Raw genomic sequence first — 24,637 nt, 5'->3', positions numbered from 1 at the left:
GAATTTGTATCGACTTTCCTAATCGAGCTATGAGCGGGATTTGCCTTACGTAAACCAGAATATTGTCGTGGATGCCAAGCGGCTCCAAGCGGCATCAAGCGGCCACTCAGTGGGCCGAAGAAAGCGTTTGATCCCTGGCACTCGTACTAGGGCTTGTCTATTCCAACGTCCCTTAGAAGCCGTAAGTGTATACAGTCTTATTCAGATGAATGTCGCACATTTCTCAAGAAAAAGGCCACTTCATATCCATAATATTGAGACTCCCATGTCAACCAAAAATGACCCTTCTGTAGTAAATCAATTGATCAATGGGCGCGACATTGAGTAAGATTCAGTTATGATGGGTTTGAGCTCAGACTATACTGTACATGAAACTACATGGAAATACTCCGTAGACTCCGCGAGATTCCATTTGGTTTGGCAGGGGAACCACCTCCGATCGCATATCCGTGATGTGGATAGTAACATCTGCTATCTTTTTCGCATAGAGTTTTGAAGTTCCATCTTTTGCCGCAAGGTTCCATGGCCCCAAAAAATGGAACCGTGTGCTATAATTAGAGGAGGACCGATTGTTGTACTCCGTAGAAGCTTATTTGCTAGTAATATTTAAGAAATGGAGCAGAAGTTTCCTTTTCTCGGAGAAGGGATTTAACCTTGGCTGAACGACATAAGATGGGTTAAAACTATGCCTACTGTGTATTCTATTATATATATATAATCAACTCTACAATAAAGTCCGCTTTTGGCTAGATTGTTGCGTTGTTTCGTAATTCAAGTCATCCAAGTCATCCAATTCAACATCATAACTACGGACATCCTGCCGTATCTCATTTTCGATTCTCTCATATTGTTGTGCGTTCTTGTTGTGGCGTTTCCTACTAAGCTTTCGTAAAGGTGATTTGTAGTCGTAGAATTTCTCAAAAACGGAGTCCATGTCCTCCAATTCTACCCCCTTCGTCTCTGGATAGAATAAGATAACCACAATAATGGAGAGAGCACAACTGACTGCCGGGAAAATATACATCTTCCAGCCAATTGCCTCTTGTAAAATGGGGGTCAATTGACCCACTACAAAATTAGCAAACCAATTGGTTGCTGTAGACAATGACACACCCTTCGAACGTACAGCTAGTGGATAGACTTCAGGTGGGATAAGAAATCCTATAGGACCCCAGCTGTATCCAAAGGATGCATTATAAATAATGACAAGCATAGCGACCATAGACAGTGTAAATGATTTATCCAAGAACATCATCACCGCAATTAGGGAAAGGCAGATTCCCATAGATAAGCCACCACTGATCAAGATCGGTTTACGCCCCCATCTATCCACCAAAAACCATGGTGGTATAGTACTGAATAAATATACAATAGCATTGATTCCTGTCATGAGTAATGCATTGGAATTATTAAATCCTGCTTGCTCAAAAACCATTGGGGCATAATAGGAAATGATATTAATACCATTGAATTGTGCAAAGGCAAGTGCTGAACATGCAATCAACACTCTTGTCATGTAGTTCTTAAACATATGCCTCCAAGAACGTTCACTCTTCGGTGTTGTTTCTCTTTCTTGTAGAATGGAATTTTTAATCATAAAGAATTCCTCTCGTGGTTTGCTATCGTCAGGATAAGAATCATAAAGTAATGCCAACACGTGGAATCCTTGTTGATCTCTGTCAACATCTAATAACCAACGAGGTGACTCTACAATGAAGAATCCTCCTACAAAGAGCACAAGTGCTATAACCACTTGTAGAAACAAAGGCAAACGCCATGACAAATTGGCAAAGAATGAATGAGGATTCTCCCGAGCGTCACCTATGTTTTGAATGAAATAGCAGAAATAGTCTGCCCATACACTGAGAGCATATCCGGCGATGTTACCTGTAAATTCTCCACAAACCAATTTACCTCTCTCTTCACTTGGACTGATCTCACATTGATAAGAAGGGACCATCGTTGATAAAATACCAACCCCAATCCCCGAAAATACCCTTCCAACTGCAAAAATGTAGAGGTTCACTGAAAAAGTTTGTAAAGTGCCTCCAACCATAAATATAAGTGTTCCCATCAATATGGTGCGCTTTCTTCCCCATTTATCCAGAATTTTAGCAACCAAAAGTGACGATATCATAGCTCCAATCTCCAAAATGGATATCACAAACCCAATTTCTGATGCCGTTGGATGGTCAAAATATTTGAGGAATGTAACAAATGTTAATATTCCCGAGCATACACCCTGTTCATACCCAAAAAGAGATACGAATAACGATACAAATGCCGATGTGAAATATACTAGTCTTGTCCCCTTAAACTTAAGCTTAGACGTGTATGCTTTGGAGTCAAAATCTATGTGATCGTAATGGTTACCCAATGCATCGGTAAACGAATCTCCACTCTCTGATGACGAGCGGGACGAGCTGCCCGCGGTTTTAGGTATATTGAACCTTATGGGACCATCATCGTTGTCTAGGTCCAAATCATCTTCGAATTCGTCGTAAGGTTTGCTGGTTGAGGCGGAAGCATCATGTATGACTATGGTTGGGACGTTTGAAGTATTTGAGAATGTGGTATTGCCCGAGTGTCTACTCTGTAAATCGGCAGAACCTCTATTTGAGCCGTTTCTAGCTTGTTCATCCAAGTTGATGTCATTTTCTTCATCATCAAGGCTGAAAAGGGTTTCTTCCTCTTGCTGCGGATCTCCAAAGGGATCAAATAGCGAGGTATGAGACATATTTCATGGGACTGCAAAGCTTTTGTTTTAATGCAAAAATTAACCAACAGTTTTAAACTTAAAGGGATACTGATAAATACTTCCAACTGACAATCAATGAATCACATAATGAACAATAATCTAATCCTTCTATTTAACATATATCGCCTAAACTCTATATCTATGTGGTTGAGGAGACGAGTCACGTGAGTCGTTTACTCTACGCGACTATGACGTAATGCGAGAGAGAGCCAGGAACGGAAGCGTAAGGAAGTGGAAAGTTAACTCGACTTGACTCAACGTGACTCAACTATCTGGTACCATACAATGCTGTGGAATGCTAAAATGAAGTACTGGAGTACTGAAGTACATAGACTACACTCAAGTATACGTCAATTACTACAGTATAGAAAGATTTTTCAAGCAATTTCTTTATGTAGACTATGTGTCTGGATGTCTGAATTCTCGTTGGAGTGGGGTAACTGTCTCATTGGAGGAGTAGGTATGGTTGGAAAAATGATCTGGTTGCGAAATTTTCAACTAGTGTATTTTTTTATTAAGCCTCTCGTTGGAACATTTTGGCATTAACTTAAACATAGAAAAGCTCCTAGTATGTAGTAGTAGTAAGTGTGTACGGCAGAAACATGCACATCAGTGCAGTGCAATTTTATGGTTACTTAATGTTCATATATATATTTGTCCTTACATAGGAATTATATTTTTGAAGAAATTCATATAATTTATACAAAAATAGGTTAAACTAAACTTACAAATGTATCAAAGTCATCTTGTAAATGACTTTCTAAATAGTGTGCTGGATAGTTCCCGTTACTATCCTATTTTTACTATCCTGTCTCTTGTCCGCTCACTTACGCTTGAGGTAGCTCTCGATATAGAAAGCTGCGAACAAGGCAGTTAATGGGGTCAAGTAAGCAACATTGATTAAGATTGGTAATGCTTGGTCTGGGGTGCTGATACAACTGATCAATTTCATGTTGTCACCGCTGACTATTTCAGAAGTGTCGATGATCCAGATGAATGAATGCAAAATAGCAATACTTCCTCCAACCACAAATTGGGTGATCTGCAAAGAGGTGAGAGCTCTCTTGAATAAAGTTGGGACTCTGATGTGCAAACAACTCAACGAGAAGTAAAAGTACATCAAAGAGTGAATGAAAGAGTTGAAGACAACGAAAATCCAAATTGGTGGAGACTGGAATCTGATACCAGCCCACATGCACATCATGGCACCAGCATGATGGTAACTCTGCAATAAGGAAGATGGTCTACCTTTCAATAAAATGACGATTGTGTCAATAACTTCGTAGAACTTGGAGATGTAGAACCACCATCCGAAGATCTCAAGATTGTGGTGGCCTTCGCTTGTAAGGATTCTACTGAAAATACCCTGTTTGGAGTCACAGATGGACTGGAAGAATAATTCAAAGTTCTTGAAGGTGTAATTTTCTGCGTACAAAGTAGGGTACAATGATGGTAAAATGTCTCCCTTGAAGAGGTCCATGGTGTTGAAGATGGAAGAGGTCATACCGTAGAAAGTCCATACGGAGTACACACACAAGAAGATGTTGTGCAATAATACGAAGACCTTAAACAAAGGGCTTCTGGCAATAGCATATGGAGCAGCTGCCAATCTCTTAGGCTCTTCGTCAGATTTTTCATTTGGGTTTTTCTGACGGTACTTAGCTAACTGCCTGTTCTTGACAATAGGGTTAATGAAATGAACGGAGGAAAAGTACACAATGGCAATGGTCAAAGGAGTAGTGACGTTCATGGATGCGTTGAAGATCTTGGTGAGCCATTCATTCTCGAACGGACTTGGAGGAACCGGAGTATCGAGGGTAGGTAAGTGCCATGCGGAAGCATCTGGCAATCCGAATTTCACCAATCTAGAAGGCATGATGTACTAAGTTACCGTTATTAATTTTAGCAATCCAAACTTAGAGGAACTACAATAGGCTTTAAGTGTCTAACATCGATATAAATTAATTTACAAAATTCTCCAGGATCTGCTTCCCCCAACCTGCTCTGTACTCTACTCCAGCGTATCCCATAGCAACAGAAATCGGCTTCCGTAAACTTTTGTCTTGGAGTCCGGCATAATTGCCCATCTATCCACTTCGGGAATTAGTTATTAAGCCACCAGTTCAGTGCTACTGACACACTGGAGCACCAAACCATGGTCTAGCGGCTTGGTTACCGAAGAGTATGCATGCTGGTGGGGCTACGATTGTGGAGGTGCCGAGGAGGAAAGCGGTTCTTCTTACTGTGTGCATCATATTATATGGCGTGGTAGCCTCCGTCTCGGTGGTGGGCGGGTTCGCATAACGTTGAGTCGTAAGACGCTTGTAGCGAAAAAAATGTTGGCCTTTCTGCCTTAAAACCAGGTGCATATTCCTCTATGGGCCGCTGTTCGAGGATTAATTATTATTATCGTTTAGCACCCAATCTAGATTATGCTTTGAGAAGGTATGGGCCGTGAGTGAAATGTTGGAGGCTAGGTGGCACGGCTATGGTGGTAGGATCTGGGAGAAGCCCTCGTAATAATAAGCCCAAATACGTTAGCGTTTGCAGTTGGTAATTTCCATCAGCGGTAGTTGCTGGTTTTACATCTATTGTTCTTTTCTACAATCGACTCAACGATCTCATCAAGATCGAGAAATCCCGCTTTTTCCGAACCTTGCAGAATCTGGAAATTAGTCCGTTCTCGACAGTTATTGTTGGATTTGAGTGTGTCGAGGATAACCGTATTCTGGAGTGTGCAAATGGAAGAATACCATTGCGTTACTTGCAGGTCTTCGATTATTACTTAGGGAGGGAGACAATAGTTTAGGTTTAGTGCTTAGTAACAAAAAGTACCATATGCTAAGATTTTACAATAATGTTTGGTCATATCGAGTATATAGTATTCTATAGATTGAAATCAAGTTATGCTAAGTAATGTACAAAAGGACTGCTGTGCATGTTGTTCATGTTAGGCATATGGTATTGTTGCAAATCGGCGTAAATCATATTGGGGTCTGCCATTCTTGTTCCCATTGGCACTGGCTGCAAAACTTGATTATAACCAGCCTTGTTTTGTTTCATGGGAGATCTCTGCTTTTTGTGAGCGGGCTTTCCTTCGAAAGCAGCTGCAGATGAGTGGTTGGTGATGGATCTCAAAGCCATTTCGTTAGGCTTGGCAGTTTCAATCAACGGATTGAAATCAAAGGGCTTCTTGTCCAAGATCAAGAAACCATTCTGTCTCAAGTAAATAGTCAAAGAATCGACAGCTACTTTCAAGTTTTCTTCGTTGAAGTAACTGAGGATTATTTGGTGATACTCATGATTAGAGCTATGGTTGGTAATTGGGGTCGCATTGGCAGAAATCTCGATACCAAGCAAAATCTTGAAGGGAATTACCACATTGTTGTAGAAGTCTTGCTTGTTGGCATCAGTAAAAGCTTCCTCGAATTTGCCGATGCTCAAAGGAAGAATAAATTCATAATTCTTTGGCAAGATGGCTTGTAATTGCTTAAAGCATTGGTTGGTCTTGGCTTCTGATCCCTTTATTTCAACAATCATGTCATTACCCACAAATTCTTCGATAGTGGCAGGGAAGTTAATAAAAGTGTTATGTTCACTTTCCAAGCTGTTGATTTTCTTCAACATGTTGTTGTTAACGAGGAGAAGGTAATGGCTCTTAAGCAATTGAAACTTGAGAGTATGGTAAACTGTAGTAGTTGTATTAGCGGTCTTTGGAGGGTTGTTATTCAAACAACATTGATAGACTAATTGATCGATTTCGTACTTGACCAAGTTAATATTCTTGCTATTCTTACGAGGGCACTTGATCAAAACGTTGTCATATCTCTTAAAGGAGTAAATATCTTTGGACGATGAATTGGCCACAGTACTTGAAAATTTAATGAAGACATTGTACTTCTTCATAATTGATTGAATAATGGATCCACCATTTCCAATAATCGACTTGTGGAACACCTCGGGGATATTAAATCTCAACTCCGAAGGCAATTCTAATTCAATCAAGTCAAGGCCTCTCAATAATACAGACAAGTTAGTTCCTTCATAAATCTCAAAGTCAATAAAGAAGTTGTATTCATTGAAAGGTCTGAACTTAATCATAGGCAATTGGTTTAACTGGTTCAAAATTTTGATTAACTTTCCGTTCTTCTTTCCACTGATAAAGTCTCTTTGGCTGTTGTGTAATTCCAAACGTAATTTTAAGGTAGAGAAATCAAGTGGAGAAGTAGACAATCTGTTTAACAATTGCTTAGTCTCCTCAGAATTTCCGTTGATTTCCAAGCCGAATCTGTTCGAATTAATCACACAAGTCTTCTTCATTTCAATCAATTGAATTAATGCATATTCATTGAATTGGTTCAGAGAGCTGTTCATATGAACGCTATAGTAATTTGAACTAATCAAATTAATCTCTAAGATAGCCTCCTTGACAGCATCTAAAGAGTTTCCTTGAACCAAGATCTTGAAGTTATCCTTTTCACCTAAACTTGGCATTTGGATGAAAACACCAAATCTGAACATAATATTGAGGATATCCGATTGGTTGTACAAGGACATCAAATCAATCTTGACCTTGTTAAGATCAACTTCTTTAACAATGAGATCTCCAGTTAATCTTTCTTCAATGATCTTATTTACTATATTCTTTGTCAATAAGATCTCTGGAATGGTCTTTGCAGTAATCCACAATTTCAAATCTTGGGTGTTTCTAACGACTTTGGAGTTGAATAGGCTTGGTAACAAATCTGGAATGTATATGTTACTGTTGCTTTGCTTTGCGATTTGGTTGAAGTTGAACAATTGCACTCCTCCTATCAAAGGAATCATCGACAATGGGACATTAATCGAATCTAAGAAGTAGTTGTTCAAGATATTATCGATGAGGATTCTGATTGAAGACTCAGTGATGGTAATATTGTCTTGACTACCTAAAATATGGATGTAGTAGCCAGGGGCAGCAGGTAAAACCGAAGCTTCAGGATTAATCTTACTATCATTAATAACAATTTCAACTTTGTATTGAGAGCACAACTTAAACAATTGAGCTGTGAATTTTTCTTCAATGGCCAAGAACTCTCTCTGAGTAAGTTGAACCGTCTTATGATTGATTTGGTTATAGCTTTGTAAAATCTCTGTTCTGGTTTGGCGGATGAAATCTTGCGTACCGTGGATAGAAACCGTCATTAATTGGTTGTTAACCTGGGGCTCGATGATAGTGACATGGTTATTCTTAGTAGTTTGTCCTTCGACTAAGTTAATTTTATTGGCAACTTGGTGAATTGGGTACAAGTTGTCAATCATTCTATAAGTGGTGCCTTGTTCGCCCATATAGTCATTCCACAATCCGTTGTTGGATTCATAGTATGTGGTGACGTTTGGGTTTGTAACCTTTGGGTCGATGAGGAAAATGTACTCGAAATTAAGGATGGAAACGTTATTCATTATCAGATGTGAGTTTATGGGTATGGAAGAATTTTATGGTATAAATGCAATGAAAAAACTGATGAAAAAATGAAATAGAACTTAGAATTAAACGGGTATACTGTGCAATGGATATGATACTAATGAGTAGATAGTTTTTTTTTTTTGGGAGTTCAGCTCTACAAATCAATTGTAGCTGCTTTTCCTATGATGATTTGAAAGAATAAAATCTCATCCTTCGATCTCAATAGCCACCAGGATGATGAAGCAATATATATTCGCCGTAAGTTATTGCAGCAATTCTTCCGTTGAAACTAATTTACGAATCAGGAAATTTTGTTTCTGTGCTAAATGGCATGCATTAAGTGACTACGCTAACGACTAGACTTAGTTTATGTTGTTTATTTACAATTAGTATAGTTAAGGCAATGGAATTTGTATCAATTAGGAAATCAATCTGTCTACGCATTAAATTCCTTGCATATTACTTGCCTAAAGAGGCAATTATCAACATGCCCGCGTGTGCAGGTTCCTAATTTGGTGGAGTGATTTAGGAATCTTTAGTGTGTCTTTAATGTGCACCTGTAATTGAATTTCCTAATGAAGCAGCAATGTACTGATGCGGAAAGTCAATCTGACCTAACGACGAAACCCTGATGTTAAAAGCGTTGATCTGGAAATACATGATCCTGGCGACCGAAGATGTACATTGACTACATGGTTGTTCTCTCGATTGTTCTATGTAATTGTAATAAATAAGGAGGGGAGCGAAGAAGGTGGTTTTCAATAGGACGGCAGGACAGCCAGCGGCTTAGTCGATGTCGCAAATTTTGTAGTTAACATCGGCTGAGGTAGCCCAATTCGGGTCTTAGCAACAGAAACCAGAAAAGACGTGAGCCCAGGCATTGAACCGAACTCCACGTATATTACTTTCTTGGGTAAATGTGCCTATGAGAGAGATATTTTTAACAAATTGACATACGTAACCATACGCCCTCCCTTACAACCTTTTACTATCCCAAACATAGACCATTTCGTCCCATCCCGTAGAGGCTGCCCAGCCAGGCTCTCCCCACAAACTATAGTCGCACCCAATAACAAACTCTTTGTGTCCCCCCATTACTGCTTTGCAACCACCGTTCTGGGAATTCAAGAACCGAGCCCTTTCGTTAGACTCGTCTCTCCATACCCTGACGCTCATATCGTACGATGTACTGATTAACTCTTGTGGGTCGTGCGGAGACCATTGAACTTTTCTAACTGCAAACTGGTGTCCAAGCAACTCGTTTAATGGAGTAGGCCCACGGATGTGGTACGCAGGCATTGGACTGTGTGCTAACGGTTGATCTATTTTTGTTATCATTCTCAAGTCCCATATTCTGACAGACTTATCTGTACCTGCAGAAGCCACGATAGTCGATTTGTACTTGTTCCAATCACAAGAAAGTGCCTCGAGGCCACCGTGCGCTACATAGTCGATCTGCAATGGATGTGGAGCTCTTATGTCCCATATTTGCACATGCGAAGAGCCGTTTACACTGATAACTGTAGAAGGTGAATGTGGTGAAAATGTAGCGTTGTAGATACAATTTGCTGTGTTTATATGCTGCAGTTGTTGGTGCTGCTGTTGATGTGATAATGGTGGTTTTGCTGTCAGCTGCACTGGTGACGTTTTTGTAGTAAAATCTTGTTCAGGGTTCAATGTCAAAAGGGATTCTGGGCGTTGTGGCGACCACAATTTCATGGTACCGTCCCAACTGGCCGAAATGAAGTTGGATTTATCAACCAAATTCCAGTTGACAGAGAATACCTCTCTCGTATGTTCCTTCCAGTTCATGACCGGGAATTGTCCGACCGTCAAATCAAACAACTTAATCGAGCCATCACCACTGGCTGCTGTAACCTGGTTTTCGTGGATTTCACTCCAAGCAAGATCGAAAAGACCGTCTTGAGTTTCCCATGACACTTGCTCCACAATATTACCATTGGGTTCTATATTTAAAACAAACAACCGACCGTTTCCTACCAATCCATAATTTGCTGCCGTGGCCACTGCTATCTTATTATCGAAGTACGGAGAGTACTGTACACCATAGCCGTTGTAACCTCTAGTTCTGAACAGAAGCATGACTTTGGCGATCTACAGTATTATGTGTAATTTATATGCTAAACTAAAAAGTAAACAAAAGCTTCCAAGCTAGAACGGCAGTTGTTACCAAGTTACTATATATATATATCAGAATACAATTGCAAAACTTAAGTTCACTGAACAAAAAGGCCACTGAAAAATATGGGGAAATCCATCAAATGGCTGAAGAAATTCAATTGGCAAGTTTTTGACTTACCAATCAAGAGAATGTGTGCAGGTCGTGGAGAGAGACACTTTTTGCAGACTATACTGGGCGTAGAATAGAAGCTATTTGACACGAGGGGGAGTGGTAATGATTAGTAGTATTAAGATTAGGATACCATGACTATATTAGACTATGTACACGTTTCTATGGAAGTTTAAATGAAGTTTACAAAAAAAGGTACTCACAGAGAGTAGGTTCAATACTCACAGAGAGTAGATTCAATACTCACAGTGAGTAGACACTAAAACCCACAGTTTATTCAACACCTTGTTCAATGAAAGCTGTCAACATAATAAATGACTCATTTAGAGCTCCAATAAGGTCGTGTCCAAATATTTAATGATTGGCCAGTACTTTTCATCAACCTCATCCTTCTTGATCAACCCAAACTTGATGAAGTCACCTATAATAATAGCGATCTTCTGCTGAGAATACTTTAAGTAATCGAAATCATCGTCGCTGGACGAGATGGCTTCCTCAACAATGACTTCATCCAAGTTCAAGTTATCCATTCCGGTAATAATATTGTAAGTACTGTCAATACCAGCTTCTGCAGTTCCATTAGGGTTAGGGGAACCAGGGGAAGATGGTTTTAACGGACCATTTTGAATTAATCCCCAAAGACACCAGAAAATCTGCACTGTAGATCTCCAATATACACATTCGTTATACATTTTCTTTATTTCAAACTGGACCAATGCACTGGCATCCGTTGTTTCACTTGAGAGAAGCTCTGGCGCATTCGCTAACTTCAAGCCAGACAGCGGGTATTGAAAATCGTATTCAATGTAAGATTTGATCAAGTTCAACTGTTCTAACTGAGATGGATACTGGTCCTCGTGAATGTAATATGATTTCTCAGGATCATGATAATCAGCCATCCACTCCGAGAAGTGGTTTACTAAATCAAATGCAGGGAAATTTGAACCGGAGTACTCAAAGTCAATGACAACTAAATTACTATCCTTTTTATTGGAAGTGGATTTGATTATTGGAATAGATTCATCTGTAGGAGTAGAAGGAACCGGCGTGTCTACAATTATATCTTCTGGATTGAAAGACTCATGCAACAACAAGTTACCATACTGAGTGTCATTATGGCAAAACTTGTAGTTGGAAGAGAACAGATCCTTATCGTATTTATCAAACAAAAACTCCTTGTAGCTTAGTACTATCTCTTTAAAGCGGGAAAACTCAACAAAGAAAACATCCTTTGGATCAAAGTTGTTTTGAATGTAGCCAGGAAGATATTCGGCCTCGAAGATATTCGGCCTCAAAGATCTTCAACCATTTGAAGATTAAACGCCATGCGGTAGGTAACTCAGCGGTAGAGTCTTCCTCATCTAATTCGATTTTATAATGCAAATCTTTCATTCTTCTTACAAGCATCTGTGAAATAACTTCGTCACGGATTTGGGCCTTGTTCAAAGTGATGAAGCCATCTAAAAACTGCTCAAAACGACTGTTTGTGAAGATACCAAGAAGTCTAGGGCCGATTCTCTTGTGCGATAACTTAATCAAAGTAGCCAACTCCAGTTCTCTGTCGATAAGAGAATCGACGTTTCTACCGTACACTCTCAATAGTAATGCTGGAAGTTGTAAGTTCTGTTGTGCGTCGTAGTACTCTATTTTGTAGATAGAATTGGTAAGTGCACCAGAGATTCTGTTGACAATCAAGTTGGCTACTGTTAACTGGCGCTTGTGCTATTTGCTGATACGCAACGTCTTAATCAAGGATAAAAGATCCTGCTTAAAGAAGTCGAGTGGTAAGGTGTTGTCTAAGGTAGCGTGAACCGTTGGTATTGATTTGTCATGGTCGATTGTGGTGGGAGTAACGACTAATTTGGTTAATGATGATGAAGAGAGCGATCTTTTTCCAATAGACGGTCTTCTGGTGGAGCTGGTAGATCTTGAGTTGGCGGTAGAGTTCCTTGTTCTAGATCTCGATCTTGAACGAGGCAGCGCCAGGATGTTAGCTGGGGTAATATCCATGATGAACGATTAAAAAAAAAACCAAGATTGCTGTGACACAAACAAAAGATAAGAATAGAAATTACCTAAACAACAAACAACGCTGATATGATAATAGCTGAGAAGTCCTATACTTAATATTATCGTATAATAAACACTCTCACAACACTACTGTGTGGTTTTTGCTTGACTCGAAAATATACCTCCAACAATTTTGGACAAACAACAATTAAAGTTTGTCTTTTTCCCACTATCAGGTTTTTATCGGAGTGAAATTTTACGAAGTTGTCGCACACACGCATCTTTCTTGTACAGTATTATTCAGATGAATGTCGCACCTCTCTTAAATAGATGGCATTTTTTAGAAGTAATAAAGACACCCAGTAGTATGTTATAATGAAACTAGCAGATGAAATATTTATCGAAGGGGGAAGTAAAAACAATTCTTCGAATGATCTTGTATATTAACAAACTAAACTAAATGAATGTCTTCCTATAAATTATATAATGTCCAGTGCTTGGTGTAAACAAGCACCTGTTGGGGGTCATTTAAAAGTCGTAGGGTAGTAGATTGTAATAGCTTGTGCTAAGCTGAAGTTTGGCAGAAAGAAAGTATTAAAATGCACCAAATTCTCCCGCAATTATGAGACACTCCCTAGTATTTGATGACGTGAGTCTTTCCAAAAAAAAGCTACAGACAAGATTTATAATTGAGCAATGGTTATTTGTCATATCTACAAATTTATAATGGCTTCTTTTGTAAGCACATTCAAACATCTCTGCTCAGTCTTTAACGAGGATTTGAATGAATCTTCACCTTTGAGGAAGCACATAACACTCTCAAAATGTGGGAGAAGGCTTCTTCGGGATCCTGCTCCTTGTAATAACCTTGGTTGTCTTCCTGAGGTAATCCGTTTTTACGATTTATAACTACGACTTTTTTGCTAGCAAAAAAGTCCCTCTGAATTTAATCAAAGGGAAGAACTGATTACTCTCAAGAGACAACCAATAAGAAAAGCGTAGAGCGATATTTATATATCCAAAACGCACTATTATCCAATACTAATTGAAGACATCATTTTGATTGGAATTGTAACTTCATTTAGTTAACGTGGAGAAGTATTTAAGCTCTCTAATTTGACAACTTAGTATTCATTTAAAGACATATTCAACGGGATGCGAGTACATTTTTAACACGCAGCCGTGATATTACTTTCATCACTTAAAGACTCTAAAAGTATACACCAGAGGATATTGTTTGGATTATTGGTTGATATCTTAAGTGGTAAATAGAAGCTATTAAGGAAATGACCCAAGACATTTGGATTGGGGAGGTGCGACATTAATCTGAATAACACTGTACTATAATACCGGTACCAATTATAATTTGTACCAACTAAACAACAAAACCAAAGTCAGGAAATATTTCATTATATAATAATAAAATATTTGAATATGCATGGCTGTTCTATTTACTTTGCTATGATAAAAAAATACAATTCTCAGAACCTAATTTTGGAACGGAAAATATGACATTTATTCATACTCACCGATAAATGATACAGTACACATTTTAAAGGTGAAGTACAATGAAACGTAGCTTCCGTTGCAGTATAACTCGGTGAAGCTCGGTTGAGTCAATCTTATTGGGATAACAATAACCCCAATGGATGTCCAACATTTCTTTCGATAAAGGACACTCCGTAAAATGTGGCAATTATTTCCATTTTCCTCTGTCTCTCCGACTGACACAGGCCTCACCATAAATAACTGTCACTCTTACAGTATGGTAGGTGTGCATTCACTTTTGGGGTTCCTAGACTAGGCCTCTTGACTTTACGCGATATTATTTCTACAATAAAAGCACTACCACAAGTACTGTGACCTGTGCGTTCTGATCGTATGCGGTTCGTGTACGCACAGACTGTACCTTTGACTAAAATGACATTGTATAAAATCATGCTTATCATTTTTCATATTTGTTAAGTTGAGTTGAGTTGAGTTGAGTTGTGTTGTGTTGCACTTGCATATTGCCTCTGTTGAATTTGTTACCAAACTAGAATATAAATGGTTTGACTGTAGTAGTGATTCATCAAGTCAGCTTCGCGCAGTCATAGCGATGTTTATCTTTAATGCAGAACTCCAAAATAAATCAATATAGCCGGTTCCAAGAGGTGAGAAAATGCATGTCGCAATTGGATCTATAAATAGTTACATTCCTATAGTATAGTGGTAACTCCTTCTAAGAAGTGCCAAGTTTCTATAGAGAAGAGGAGGTCATATTCATGTATAAAATGCGTTTGAGTCTCCAAAAAATGGCCTCATTTCTGAGCCAATCGGATCTAAAATCATTTGCTGAGTTAAGGGACAAATTGTATCAAGACAAGCTCAACTTGTTAGAACGGGAACTCCAACTCTGCCTTGAAGGTTCTCACCCCGAACTTTCGAAAATTTACTTCAAGGTTAACTCATTTGCATCCCGATGGGTTAATGCGATTTCGCTCCATCCTGTAGAAGAAGTTTACCCGTACCGCAGCACTGTCGTAGAATACCGGTACCGCATCGTAACCACTACAGTATGATTGCATGCTCGCTGCGACATGCAACACACTCCATCTCTGCACCCCCTACGAACATATAAATTGGTAAACTCCACCAGTGAGAAAAGAAAATTTTTTTGGTGACATTTTTTCACTATTATTCAGAGGCCCATTTCAAAGAATAACAAGTAGTCACAAATTTCCAACGCAGACGACCCGTACCGCAGCATTATCATAATGAGTATCAGTAACTTTATTTGCGAATCAAATCTAACTATTTACAACCACTGGTATGAGACCAACAATGCACTGCTTTTTTACGAGCAGTGGGCACCTAACGATGACTTTACTTCTTTAACTATTACTGTCTTGTCTGAAAATGACACAGAAATCACCAGTTTTGAATTTCCTGTAAATGAACAACTAAAATCCTTCTATGATGAACTCAGTGCCCTGGAAGAGGATATTACTACCTCTGCAGAGTTATCTCCAGAGACAACCACAAAGAGATGTTACGGTTGACTACATACGTTTCAGATACTTATATACCTTTTCTTACTTCAAAAACATTTCACAATTGAAGACTAGTGAAGTTTCAGTAAATATTTAAAAAAGTTCGCCGAAAGACGGGACACTGAGATGTTGAACATCAAAAATGTGGTTGCAAACAGAACAAATCGTTACTAACCGCCCGAATGTATACTTTTGGATTCATAATCTTAGCGTTTATTACAGTAAATAGAAATACCTACATTGGTTCTTTCCTGATGGCCCTTTCAAAGCAATGAACTGAATGCTCAGTGGGGATTGTCCGACCGTCAAATCAAACAACTTAATCGAGCCATCACTACTGGCTGCTGTAACCTGGTTTTCGTGGATTTCACTCCAAGCAAGATCGAAAAGACCGTCTTGAGTTTCCCATGACACTTGCTCCACAATATTACCATTGGGTTCTATATTTAAAACAAACAACCGACCGTTTCCTACCAATCCATAATTTGCTGCCGTGGCCACTGCTATCTTATTATCGAAGTACGGAGAGTACTGTACACCATAGCCGTTGTAACCTCTAGTTCTGAACAGAAGCATGACTTTGGCGATCTACAGTATTATGTGTAATTTATATGCTAAACTAAAAAGTAAACAAAAGCTTCCAAGCTAGAACGGCAGTTGTTACCAAGTTACTATATATATATATCAGAATACAATTGCAAAACTTAAGTTCACTGAACAAAAAGGCCACTGAAAAATATGGGGAAATCCATCAAATGGCTGAAGAAATTCAATTGGCAAGTTTTTGACTTACCAATCAAGAGAATGTGTGCAGGTCGTGGAGAGAGACACTTTTTGCAGACTATACTGGGCGTAGAATAGAAGCTATTTGACACGAGGGGGAGTGGTAATGATTAGTAGTATTAAGATTAGGATACCATGACTATATTAGACTATGTACACGTTTCTATGGAAGTTTAAATGAAGTTTACAAAAAAAGGTACTCACAGAGAGTAGGTTCAATACTCACAGAGAGTAGATTCAATACTCACAGTGAGTAGACACTAAAACCCACAGTTTATTCAACACCTTGTTCAATGAAAGCTGTCAACATAATAAATGACTCATTTAGAGCTCCAATAAGGTCGTGTCCAAATATTTAATGATTGGCCAGTACTTTTCATCAACCTCATCCTTCTTGATCAACCCAAACTTGATGAAGTCACCTATAATAATAGCGATCTTCTGCTGAGAATACTTTAAGTAATCGAAATCATCGTCGCTGGACGAGATGGCTTCCTCAACAATGACTTCATCCAAGTTCAAGTTATCCATTCCGGTAATAATATTGTAAGTACTGTCAATACCAGCTTCTGCAGTTCCATTAGGGTTAGGGGAACCAGGGGAAGATGGTTTTAACGGACCATTTTGAATTAATCCCCAAAGACACCAGAAAATCTGCACTGTAGATCTCCAATATACACATTCGTTATACATTTTCTTTATTTCAAACTGGACCAATGCACTGGCATCCGTTGTTTCACTTGAGAGAAGCTCTGGCGCATTCGCTAACTTCAAGCCAGACAGCGGGTATTGAAAATCGTATTCAATGTAAGATTTGATCAAGTTCAACTGTTCTAACTGAGATGGATACTGGTCCTCGTGAATGTAATATGATTTCTCAGGATCATGATAATCAGCCATCCACTCCGAGAAGTGGTTTACTAAATCAAATGCAGGGAAATTTGAACCGGAGTACTCAAAGTCAATGACAACTAAATTACTATCCTTTTTATTGGAAGTGGATTTGATTATTGGAATAGATTCATCTGTAGGAGTAGAAGGAACCGGCGTGTCTACAATTATATCTTCTGGATTGAAAGACTCATGCAACAACAAGTTACCATACTGAGTGTCATTATGGCAAAACTTGTAGTTGGAAGAGAACAGATCCTTATCGTATTTATCAAACAAAAACTCCTTGTAGCTTAGTACTATCTCTTTAAAGCGGGAAAACTCAACAAAGAAAACATCCTTTGGATCAAAGTTGTTTTGAATGTAGCCAGGAAGATATTCGGCCTCAAAGATCTTCAACCATTTGAAGATTAAACGCCATGCGGTAGGTAACTCAGCGGTAGAGTCTTCCTCATCTAATTCGATTTTATAATGCAAATCTTTCATTCTTCTTCCAAGCATCTGTGAAATAACTTCGTCACGGATTTGGGCCTTGTTCAAAGTGATGAAGCCATCTAAAAACTGCTCAAAACGACCGTTTGTGAAGATACCAAGAAGTCTAGGGCCGATTCTCTTGTGCGATAACTTAATCAAAGTAGCCAACTCCAGTTCTCTGTCGATAAGAGAATCGACGTTTCTACCGTACACTCTCAATAGTAATGCTGGAAGTTGTAAGTTCTGTTGTGCGTCGTAGTACTCTATTTTGTAGATAGAATTGGTAAGTGCACCAGAGATTCTGTTGACAATCAAGTTGGCTACTGTTAACTGGCGCTTGTGCCATTTGCTGATACGCAACGTCTTAATCAAGGATAAAAGATCCTGCTTGAAGAAGTCGAGTGGTAAGGTGTTGTCTAAGGTAGCGTGAACCGTTGGTATTGATTTGTCATGGTCGATTGTGGTGGGAGTAACGACTAATTTGGTTAATGATGATGAAGAGAGCGATCTTTTTCCAATAGACGGTCTTCTGGTGGAGCTGGTAGATCTTGAGTTGGCGGTAGAGTTCCTTGTTCTAGATCTCGATCTTGAACGAGGCAGCGCCAGGATGTTAGCTGGGGTAATATCCATGATGAACGATTAAAAAAAAAACCAAGATTGCTGTGACGCAAACAAAAGATAAGAATAGAAATTACCTAAACAACAAACAACGCAGATATGATAATAGCTGAGAAGTCCTATACTCAATATTATCGTATAATAAACACTCTCACAACACTACTGTGTGGTTTTTGCTTGACTCGAAAATATACCTCCAACAATTTTGGAAAACAACAATTAAAGTTTGTCTTTTTCCCACTATCAGGTTTTTATCGGAGTGAAATTTTACGAAGTTGTCACTGTGTGCTCGCATCTTTCTTGTATTGTACAGTAGGTCAGACAGTTATAGGCTACAGTCTACAGTCTACAGTCTTGTGACTATGGAGATCATCGGGAGTGTGCGTACTGAGAATAAGGACAGAACCGGGGACGGTTTGACAGGGTGATGGGCGGGCGAGCGTAGGTCGATGCGAGATCACTTTTGATCACTTTTGCAGTTATTGGTTGGGGACTGGGTGTCATTGGTGGTGGATGTGGAAGATATGAAGCATGTGGTAAAAATGCAACGTTGGGGAGCAGGGACGAACATGCGGTTATGAGCGAGCCCATAGTGGTGACTTATAAAGAATCGAAAGATGCTACAAAGCGGTGCTCCAAACGATGCTACAATACGTACCACAAGACGTACCACTTGATTCATTCCACGGTAGAAAGGGGTTACGAGACCTGGGTCTATCTTATGTTTTCGCTAGCTCTTGCAACCTTTCTATTGTATACGATCGTCTTTTTGGTGCAGGCTGGGAATATGCACCATTTGGAAGCTGCAAAAAAATTTTTCATTGGGTGCAATAATACTTTCTACCACAGGCATAAGAGAACGAAAAGATTTGATATTAGACGACAAGTCCAAGGAAATTTGGAACTTCCTGGTTCTATATGTGTGGTTACTGGTATGTATATGAAGAATACTTGGAAACTTACAAGCAGATGTTGACAAAAGTCAAGACAGCTGTTGAGCTCCAAGAAATATCACTATCTCTTATACCCATGGCGCCATATTGAACAGGAAAAATGGCAGAGAGATTGAAAATCGCTTCTGAACTCATATTAATTTGCGCCCAAGCACTTCAGATGCATTAAATAGATAACTCAGATGTGATCCATGAGTTGGATAACACTGGCATTAGTTTGGTATAGTATTCTCACATACAAATAAATTTCATTTTGACAGAGTTTTTCCAACAATTCAATTCTTTCAACATCTGTGCACATCTGGAAGTTTTGATAAAAGCTATCGTAAATACAAAAATACCCTACCTCTATTATTAAGCGTGTCATATTGTCCCTCGTCTATGCTTTCCCTTTGTTATTAAGCCCCATCGTCTATCCATAGTACTCATTGTTTATTCGTCTAATTGATCTCCTGCATCACAGCGCTACCACCCAACCGATTGCTTACGGCGAAATTGAAAATATTGAAGAGAAGATGCACAAATCACCAGCTGGTTGACTGTGTGACGGAGACAAATCATAGAAGAAGAGTTCTTGTCAGTGGTGTGTCGTGCAACATCTCTCTAGAAAAGAAGTTGATAACTTTATTGGTTACAATTTCTTTCTTGAGGTCCCTTAAAATCAACAATTATCATGGGATTCTCGGATTATCTAGCTGCAGCAGGATGTTTGGCTACTGCATTGACTTATCAGCTCTACCAGTCCAAATCTGCCGAGAACGAGTCGTTGTCAATTGAGCTCAGTGAAAAAATTGCTGAGTTGACTGAGACTTTAATGGTCAAAGAAGAAGACCTCTCCAAATCAAGAGACGAATCACAAAAATACAAATCAAGCCATGAAAAGAAATTCAATGACGAGATTTTATCAGCTAAGCTGGCTATCAGCAAACTTAAAGCTTTGAATGAAGAACTTTCGACTTCCAAGGCTGAATTACTGAAGGAAGTTACTCTGTTAAAGGAAAAAGTTTCTTCTTTCCTAGTCCAAATCGACGAATTGCAAAAGCGGGTGGACCAAGATCAAGCAGAAAGAGACAAACTCCAACGCGACTATGATTTTAAATTGAATAGACAAGTGGAAGAATGGATCTCTGCTAAGGACTTGGAAATCTTAGGGTTGCAACGTACGATTGAAGACTTGAACACCCAGGTCGATTCTACCAATAAAATCCATCGAGACTTAGAGAAAACTTACAGAGAAGATACTGAAAGCAGAGACCAAGACTTCTCCAAGTTGAAAGATGAATTGATCGAGCTTCAAGCAATTCAAGAGAACTTGCAAGGAGAAATTGAGGAAAGAGACAATGAGTTGTCTGAGAAATACTCAGAGATCAAGCGTTTGAACGAACTCAATGGAGGCTTCGAGAAAGACATTACTGAACAGAAGTTAACATTTGAGAAGTTGACAAAGGATTTTGAGGAACTCAGCAAGGATCACCAAACAAAACTCGACTCCTTGAAAGATTTGGAAGAGAAGACTGCGGAAACGATCAAATCAAAAGATGCCGAAATCGAAGAATTACAATCAAAATTCGTTCAGTCTGAATCCACTATTGCCGATATTGAAAGTCAGCTATCCGAAGCCAAGGAAACAATCAAAGCAAACGCCGTTCAAATTGAAGAATTGCAATCCGAAGTGAATAAGGCAGAGTCGAATAGTGAGACAATTAAAACTTTGGAAGCTAAACTCTCTGAGGCTGAAGAAACCATCAAAGCAAACTCCGTTCAAATTGAAGAATTGCAATCCGAAGTGAGCAAGGCAGAGTCCAATAGTGAAACTATTAATACCTTGGAAGCTAAACTCTCTGTGGCCGAAGAAACAATTAAAGCAAAATCTGCCGAGATTGAACAGTTACAGTCTGAAGTCAGCAAGGCAGAGTCCAATAGTGAGACTATTAAAACTTTGGAAGCTAAACTCTCTGAGGCTGAAGAAACAATCAAAACAAAGCACGCCGAATTTGAGGACATTCAAGCTATAGTAAGCAAGGCAGAGGCTAATAGCGAGACAATTAGAACCTTGAAAGCCAAACTCTCAGAGGCAGATGAGAAGATTCAAGCAAAAGATGCTGAAATTCAAGAGATAAAATCAAAAATCAGCGAGGTCGAGTTCAATAATAACAAAATTTCTGATTTGGAAGGAAAGCTTTCGATATCTGAGAAAGAAATTGAATCAAAACGTGCTGAAATTGAAAAGCTACAATTCGAAGTGAACAAGTTAGAGTCTGACATCAAAGAAAAATCCGAACAAGCTGCAAGCGACAAGAGCCATTATTCCAAATTGGAGGAGAAGACCGAAGCAATTAATCATACGAAAGAGCAAATTGCCGTGTTTTTGAAACAATTGGAAGAATCTGAAGATATCGACAGCTTTGAAATCAGCGAGCCTGGAGAAATTTCGCAATTAGTTGAAGGAACTAAGCATTACGTTCAGAAATTAAAAATTCAATCTGAAGAATTAGAGAGAAAGGAGAAGGAAATTGAAGAAAAGCAAGAGGAAATTAACGCTTTGAATGACAAGGTAGCTTCTACTGAGAAAGAGGAGTCAGAGAAGAGGGAGAAAGAAATCGCCGCAAAAGAAGAAGAGATTTCGCAATTAGTTGAAGAAACTAAGGATTACGTTCAGAAATTAAAAATTCAATCTGAAGAATTAGAGAGAAAGGAGAAGGAAATTGGAGAAAAGCAAGAGGAAATTAACGCTTTGAATGACAAGGTAGCTTCTACTGAGAAAGAGGAGTCAGAGAAGAGGGAGAAAGAAATCGCCGCAAAAGAAGAAGAGATTTCGCAATTAGTTGAAGAAACTAAGGATTACGTTCAGAAATTAAAAATTCAATCTGAAGAATTAGAGAGAAAGGAGAAGGAAATTGGAGAAAAGCAAGAGGAAATTAACGCTTTGAATGACAAGGTAGCTTCTACTGAGAAAGAGGAGTCAGAGAAGAGGGAGAAAGAAATCGCCGCAAAAGAAGAAGAGATTTCGCAATTAGTTGAAGGAACTAAGCATTACGTTCAGAAATTAAAAATTCAATCTGAAGAATTAGAGAGAAAGGAGAAGGAAATTGAAGAAAAGCAAGAGGAAATTAACGCTTTGAATGACAAGGTAGCTTCTACTGAGAAAGAGGAGTCAGAGAAGAGGGAGAAAGAAATCGCCGCAAAAGAAGAAGAGATTTCGCAATTAGTTGAAGAAACTAAGGATTACGTTCAGAAATTAAAAATTCAATCTGAAGAATTAGAGAGAAAGGAGAAGGAAATTGGAGAAAAGCAAGAGGAAATTAACGCTTTGAATGACAAGGTAGCTTCTACTGAGAAAGAGGAGTCAGAGAAGAGGGAGAAAGAAATCGCCGCAAAAGAAGAAGAGATTTCGCAATTAGTTGAAGAAACTAAGGATTACGTTCAGAAATTAAAAATTCAATCTGAAGAATTAGAGAGAAAGGAGAAGGAAATTGGAGAAAAGCAAGAGGAAATTAACGCTTTGAATGACAAGGTAGCTTCTACTGAGAAAGAGGAGTCAGAGAAGAGGGAGAAAGAAATCGCAGCAAAAGAAGAAGAGATTACTTTGTTAGGTAACACTGTAGCTTCTGTTGAAAAGGAGCGAGACGTATTCCAAGAGAAAACAAAGGATTTGGAAGCACAAGTCAGGGAATTGACCGAAGAGGTTGAGAAAATTAGAAAGACTCAAAGTGAAGCCGCTGAAGATCAAGCATCCTTGAATGCAAAGTTGCTTAAAGAAAAGAATGAATTATCACAAAACTTGGCTTCTATCTCCGGTGAAAAGACACATTTACAAGATAAGGGTGCTTCCGATTTGAATACCATACAAACAAAAGTCGGAGCCGTTCTTGAATTGGAGGGTGAAATACGTGAGTCTAACAAAAGTATTATTGCTCAAATGCAGAAGAAGATAGATGAATTGAGCGAAGAACTTACGAAGCACGAGTCAGATGACTCGGCTAGCAAGCAATTAGCGGAACTGCAAGCTGAAGAATTGGAAAAATCATTACTAAAAGAAGCTGTTTTGAAGAGAGCCATTGAAGATTTGAAGATAGATTTGGAGAAGAAAAGTGCCGAGATGAAATCAGAAAGGATTAAAGCCCGTAGACTCATCGATGATGGCCGAGACTTGAATACACCATCCCCTACGCTTTCCATCGATTAGAATACCTACAAAATTTCTATAGACAAAAGTAATGAATGACAATCCCCAAACTATTTATTTACGCCAAACAATGTTAAGGTTTGAATACCTGTGGTGAGATATAAAGTAACGAAGTAGTGACAAAAATATTTAGACTTGCAAAATGTGGAGACGGACAGGGTAGTATAACCCAAGGCTCATCATCGATCACTGCCTTGACCAGTGACCATGTACCCCTGTAGTACTTTACGGTTTTCGAGAGATACTAGATAATAGCTACAAAGAGCATTTATTATATTGCGATAGCAATATTATTTGTGTGGCTTGATAAAAATTTCGAGTTAGCAGCTTCTACGTGGTACATTCACCTACGAGAATAGAGAATAAAAGTCAAGTAGCTACCGGAGGACCCCCAACTCTAAAGACCCCTGCAACCATCAGTAGGCGCCTCAAACATAATGGTGAGCGATTTAGATCCCATTTGCCGTGATCTTCCCAGTTTCAATATCATAGTGTCTAAAATTTAATTTATTCTTTCGGGTACAATCCTTGCCCAATTCGGACACACCCACAGAATCCGCATCAACAAACGAAAATACGAAAGGGGGGGGAGTCGGAAAAATAAAGCCCGACAATGGCCTGAGAGTGAGGATGCATTGAGCAATGGTAAAGAGGCCCATGCCACAGAAATGCTCCATTCAAACCAGAGTATGATGAGACGACAGAGTTCCCACCTCGTGTCGATGGAAATAAACTTCCTTCGGGAATCAAGCTTCCAGTCCTACATGAAGATACAGATCTGAAAGATCCTTTCTTTTGGAATTCTGATTGTTTGTGGGTATTTAATGCAGTGCATACAGTATGAACTCATCCCCAGTGTTACATATATTGGCTGAGGGGCCGGAATGAAATGAAATTCATGCGGGCAAGGGACCCAAAGGCAGACGTCAATATGATACTAATTTTCATTTCTGGTTACGATGGAGTGAGGGCTAATCTAACCCCAAGATGAATTCTCTAGGATTCGGCTTAGCTATCGACGAGACTCGGTGTTGTGTTTATTTTATGGCGGCACTTTTGAAACAAAAAATACCACCATCATATGACCTGAGCAAGAATATACTACCTCCAATGCCTATGCCCACATCAACCACCGAAACGCTCCAAATCACGGCAAAATTAGCCACCAACCTCGC

The 24,637-nt window shown here is 39.1% G+C and overlaps 8 protein-coding genes across 8 annotated transcripts; 2 read left to right on the top strand and 6 right to left on the bottom strand. All coding sequences in view use genetic code 12, as the record gives it.

Annotated features, from left to right (window-relative positions):
* Positions 1–238: 238 nt before the first annotated feature.
* Positions 239–2,838, bottom strand: HGT5 (Hgt5p). The gene has a single exon (XM_064918927.1). It carries the CDS (start codon positions 2,735–2,737, stop codon positions 725–727), a length of 2,013 nt encoding a protein of 670 aa, XP_064777320.1. The 5' UTR covers positions 2,738–2,838; the 3' UTR covers positions 239–724.
* Positions 2,839–3,386: 548 nt separating this feature from the next.
* On the bottom strand, positions 3,387–4,689 carry RJT20DRAFT_124472 (uncharacterized protein). Its single transcript, XM_064916256.1, has one exon. It carries the CDS (start codon positions 4,632–4,634, stop codon positions 3,582–3,584), a length of 1,053 nt encoding a protein of 350 aa, XP_064777319.1. The 5' UTR covers positions 4,635–4,689; the 3' UTR covers positions 3,387–3,581.
* A 706-nt stretch (positions 4,690–5,395) lies between these two features.
* RJT20DRAFT_14756 (uncharacterized protein) lies at positions 5,396–8,690 on the bottom strand. The gene has a single exon (XM_064918921.1). It carries the CDS (start codon positions 8,198–8,200, stop codon positions 5,663–5,665), a length of 2,538 nt encoding a protein of 845 aa, XP_064777318.1. The 5' UTR covers positions 8,201–8,690; the 3' UTR covers positions 5,396–5,662.
* Positions 8,690–10,572, bottom strand: PEX7 (Pex7p). The gene has a single exon (XM_064918918.1). It carries the CDS (start codon positions 10,305–10,307, stop codon positions 9,180–9,182), a length of 1,128 nt encoding a protein of 375 aa, XP_064777317.1. The 5' UTR covers positions 10,308–10,572; the 3' UTR covers positions 8,690–9,179.
* A 266-nt stretch (positions 10,573–10,838) lies between these two features.
* Positions 10,839–12,753, bottom strand: RJT20DRAFT_138336 (choline/ethanolamine kinase; the record flags this gene model as incomplete). The annotated part of the gene is made up of 3 exons (XM_064918591.1): positions 12,252–12,753; positions 11,855–12,218; positions 10,839–11,814 (listed from the first exon to the last, which is right to left on the bottom strand). Exons 1-3 carry the CDS (start codon positions 12,523–12,525, stop codon positions 10,839–10,841), a joined length of 1,614 nt encoding a protein of 537 aa, XP_064777316.1. The 5' UTR covers positions 12,526–12,753.
* Positions 12,754–15,184: 2,431 nt separating this feature from the next.
* Positions 15,185–15,670, top strand: RJT20DRAFT_14705 (uncharacterized protein). The gene has a single exon (XM_064918900.1). It carries the CDS (start codon positions 15,282–15,284, stop codon positions 15,564–15,566), a length of 285 nt encoding a protein of 94 aa, XP_064777315.1. The 5' UTR covers positions 15,185–15,281; the 3' UTR covers positions 15,567–15,670.
* A 728-nt stretch (positions 15,671–16,398) lies between these two features.
* Positions 16,399–18,617, bottom strand: RJT20DRAFT_14712 (choline/ethanolamine kinase). The gene has a single exon (XM_064918906.1). It carries the CDS (start codon positions 18,333–18,335, stop codon positions 16,665–16,667), a length of 1,671 nt encoding a protein of 556 aa, XP_064777314.1. The 5' UTR covers positions 18,336–18,617; the 3' UTR covers positions 16,399–16,664.
* Positions 18,618–19,823: 1,206 nt separating this feature from the next.
* Positions 19,824–23,502, top strand: USO6 (Uso6p). The gene is made up of 2 exons (XM_064916255.1): positions 19,824–22,079; positions 22,848–23,502. Exons 1-2 carry the CDS (start codon positions 19,950–19,952, stop codon positions 23,460–23,462), a joined length of 2,745 nt encoding a protein of 914 aa, XP_064777313.1. The 5' UTR covers positions 19,824–19,949; the 3' UTR covers positions 23,463–23,502.
* The last annotated feature ends 1,135 nt before the right edge of the window (positions 23,503–24,637 follow it).

This window comes from Scheffersomyces xylosifermentans (assembly GCF_036884685.1).
Source record: "Scheffersomyces xylosifermentans strain CBS 12540 chromosome Unknown RJT20scaffold_1, whole genome shotgun sequence".
NCBI classification, from domain to species: Eukaryota; Fungi; Ascomycota; class Pichiomycetes; order Serinales; family Debaryomycetaceae; genus Scheffersomyces; species Scheffersomyces xylosifermentans.
Note: the sequence above shows the minus strand (reverse complement) of the source record. Positions and strands in the feature narration are given on the sequence as shown.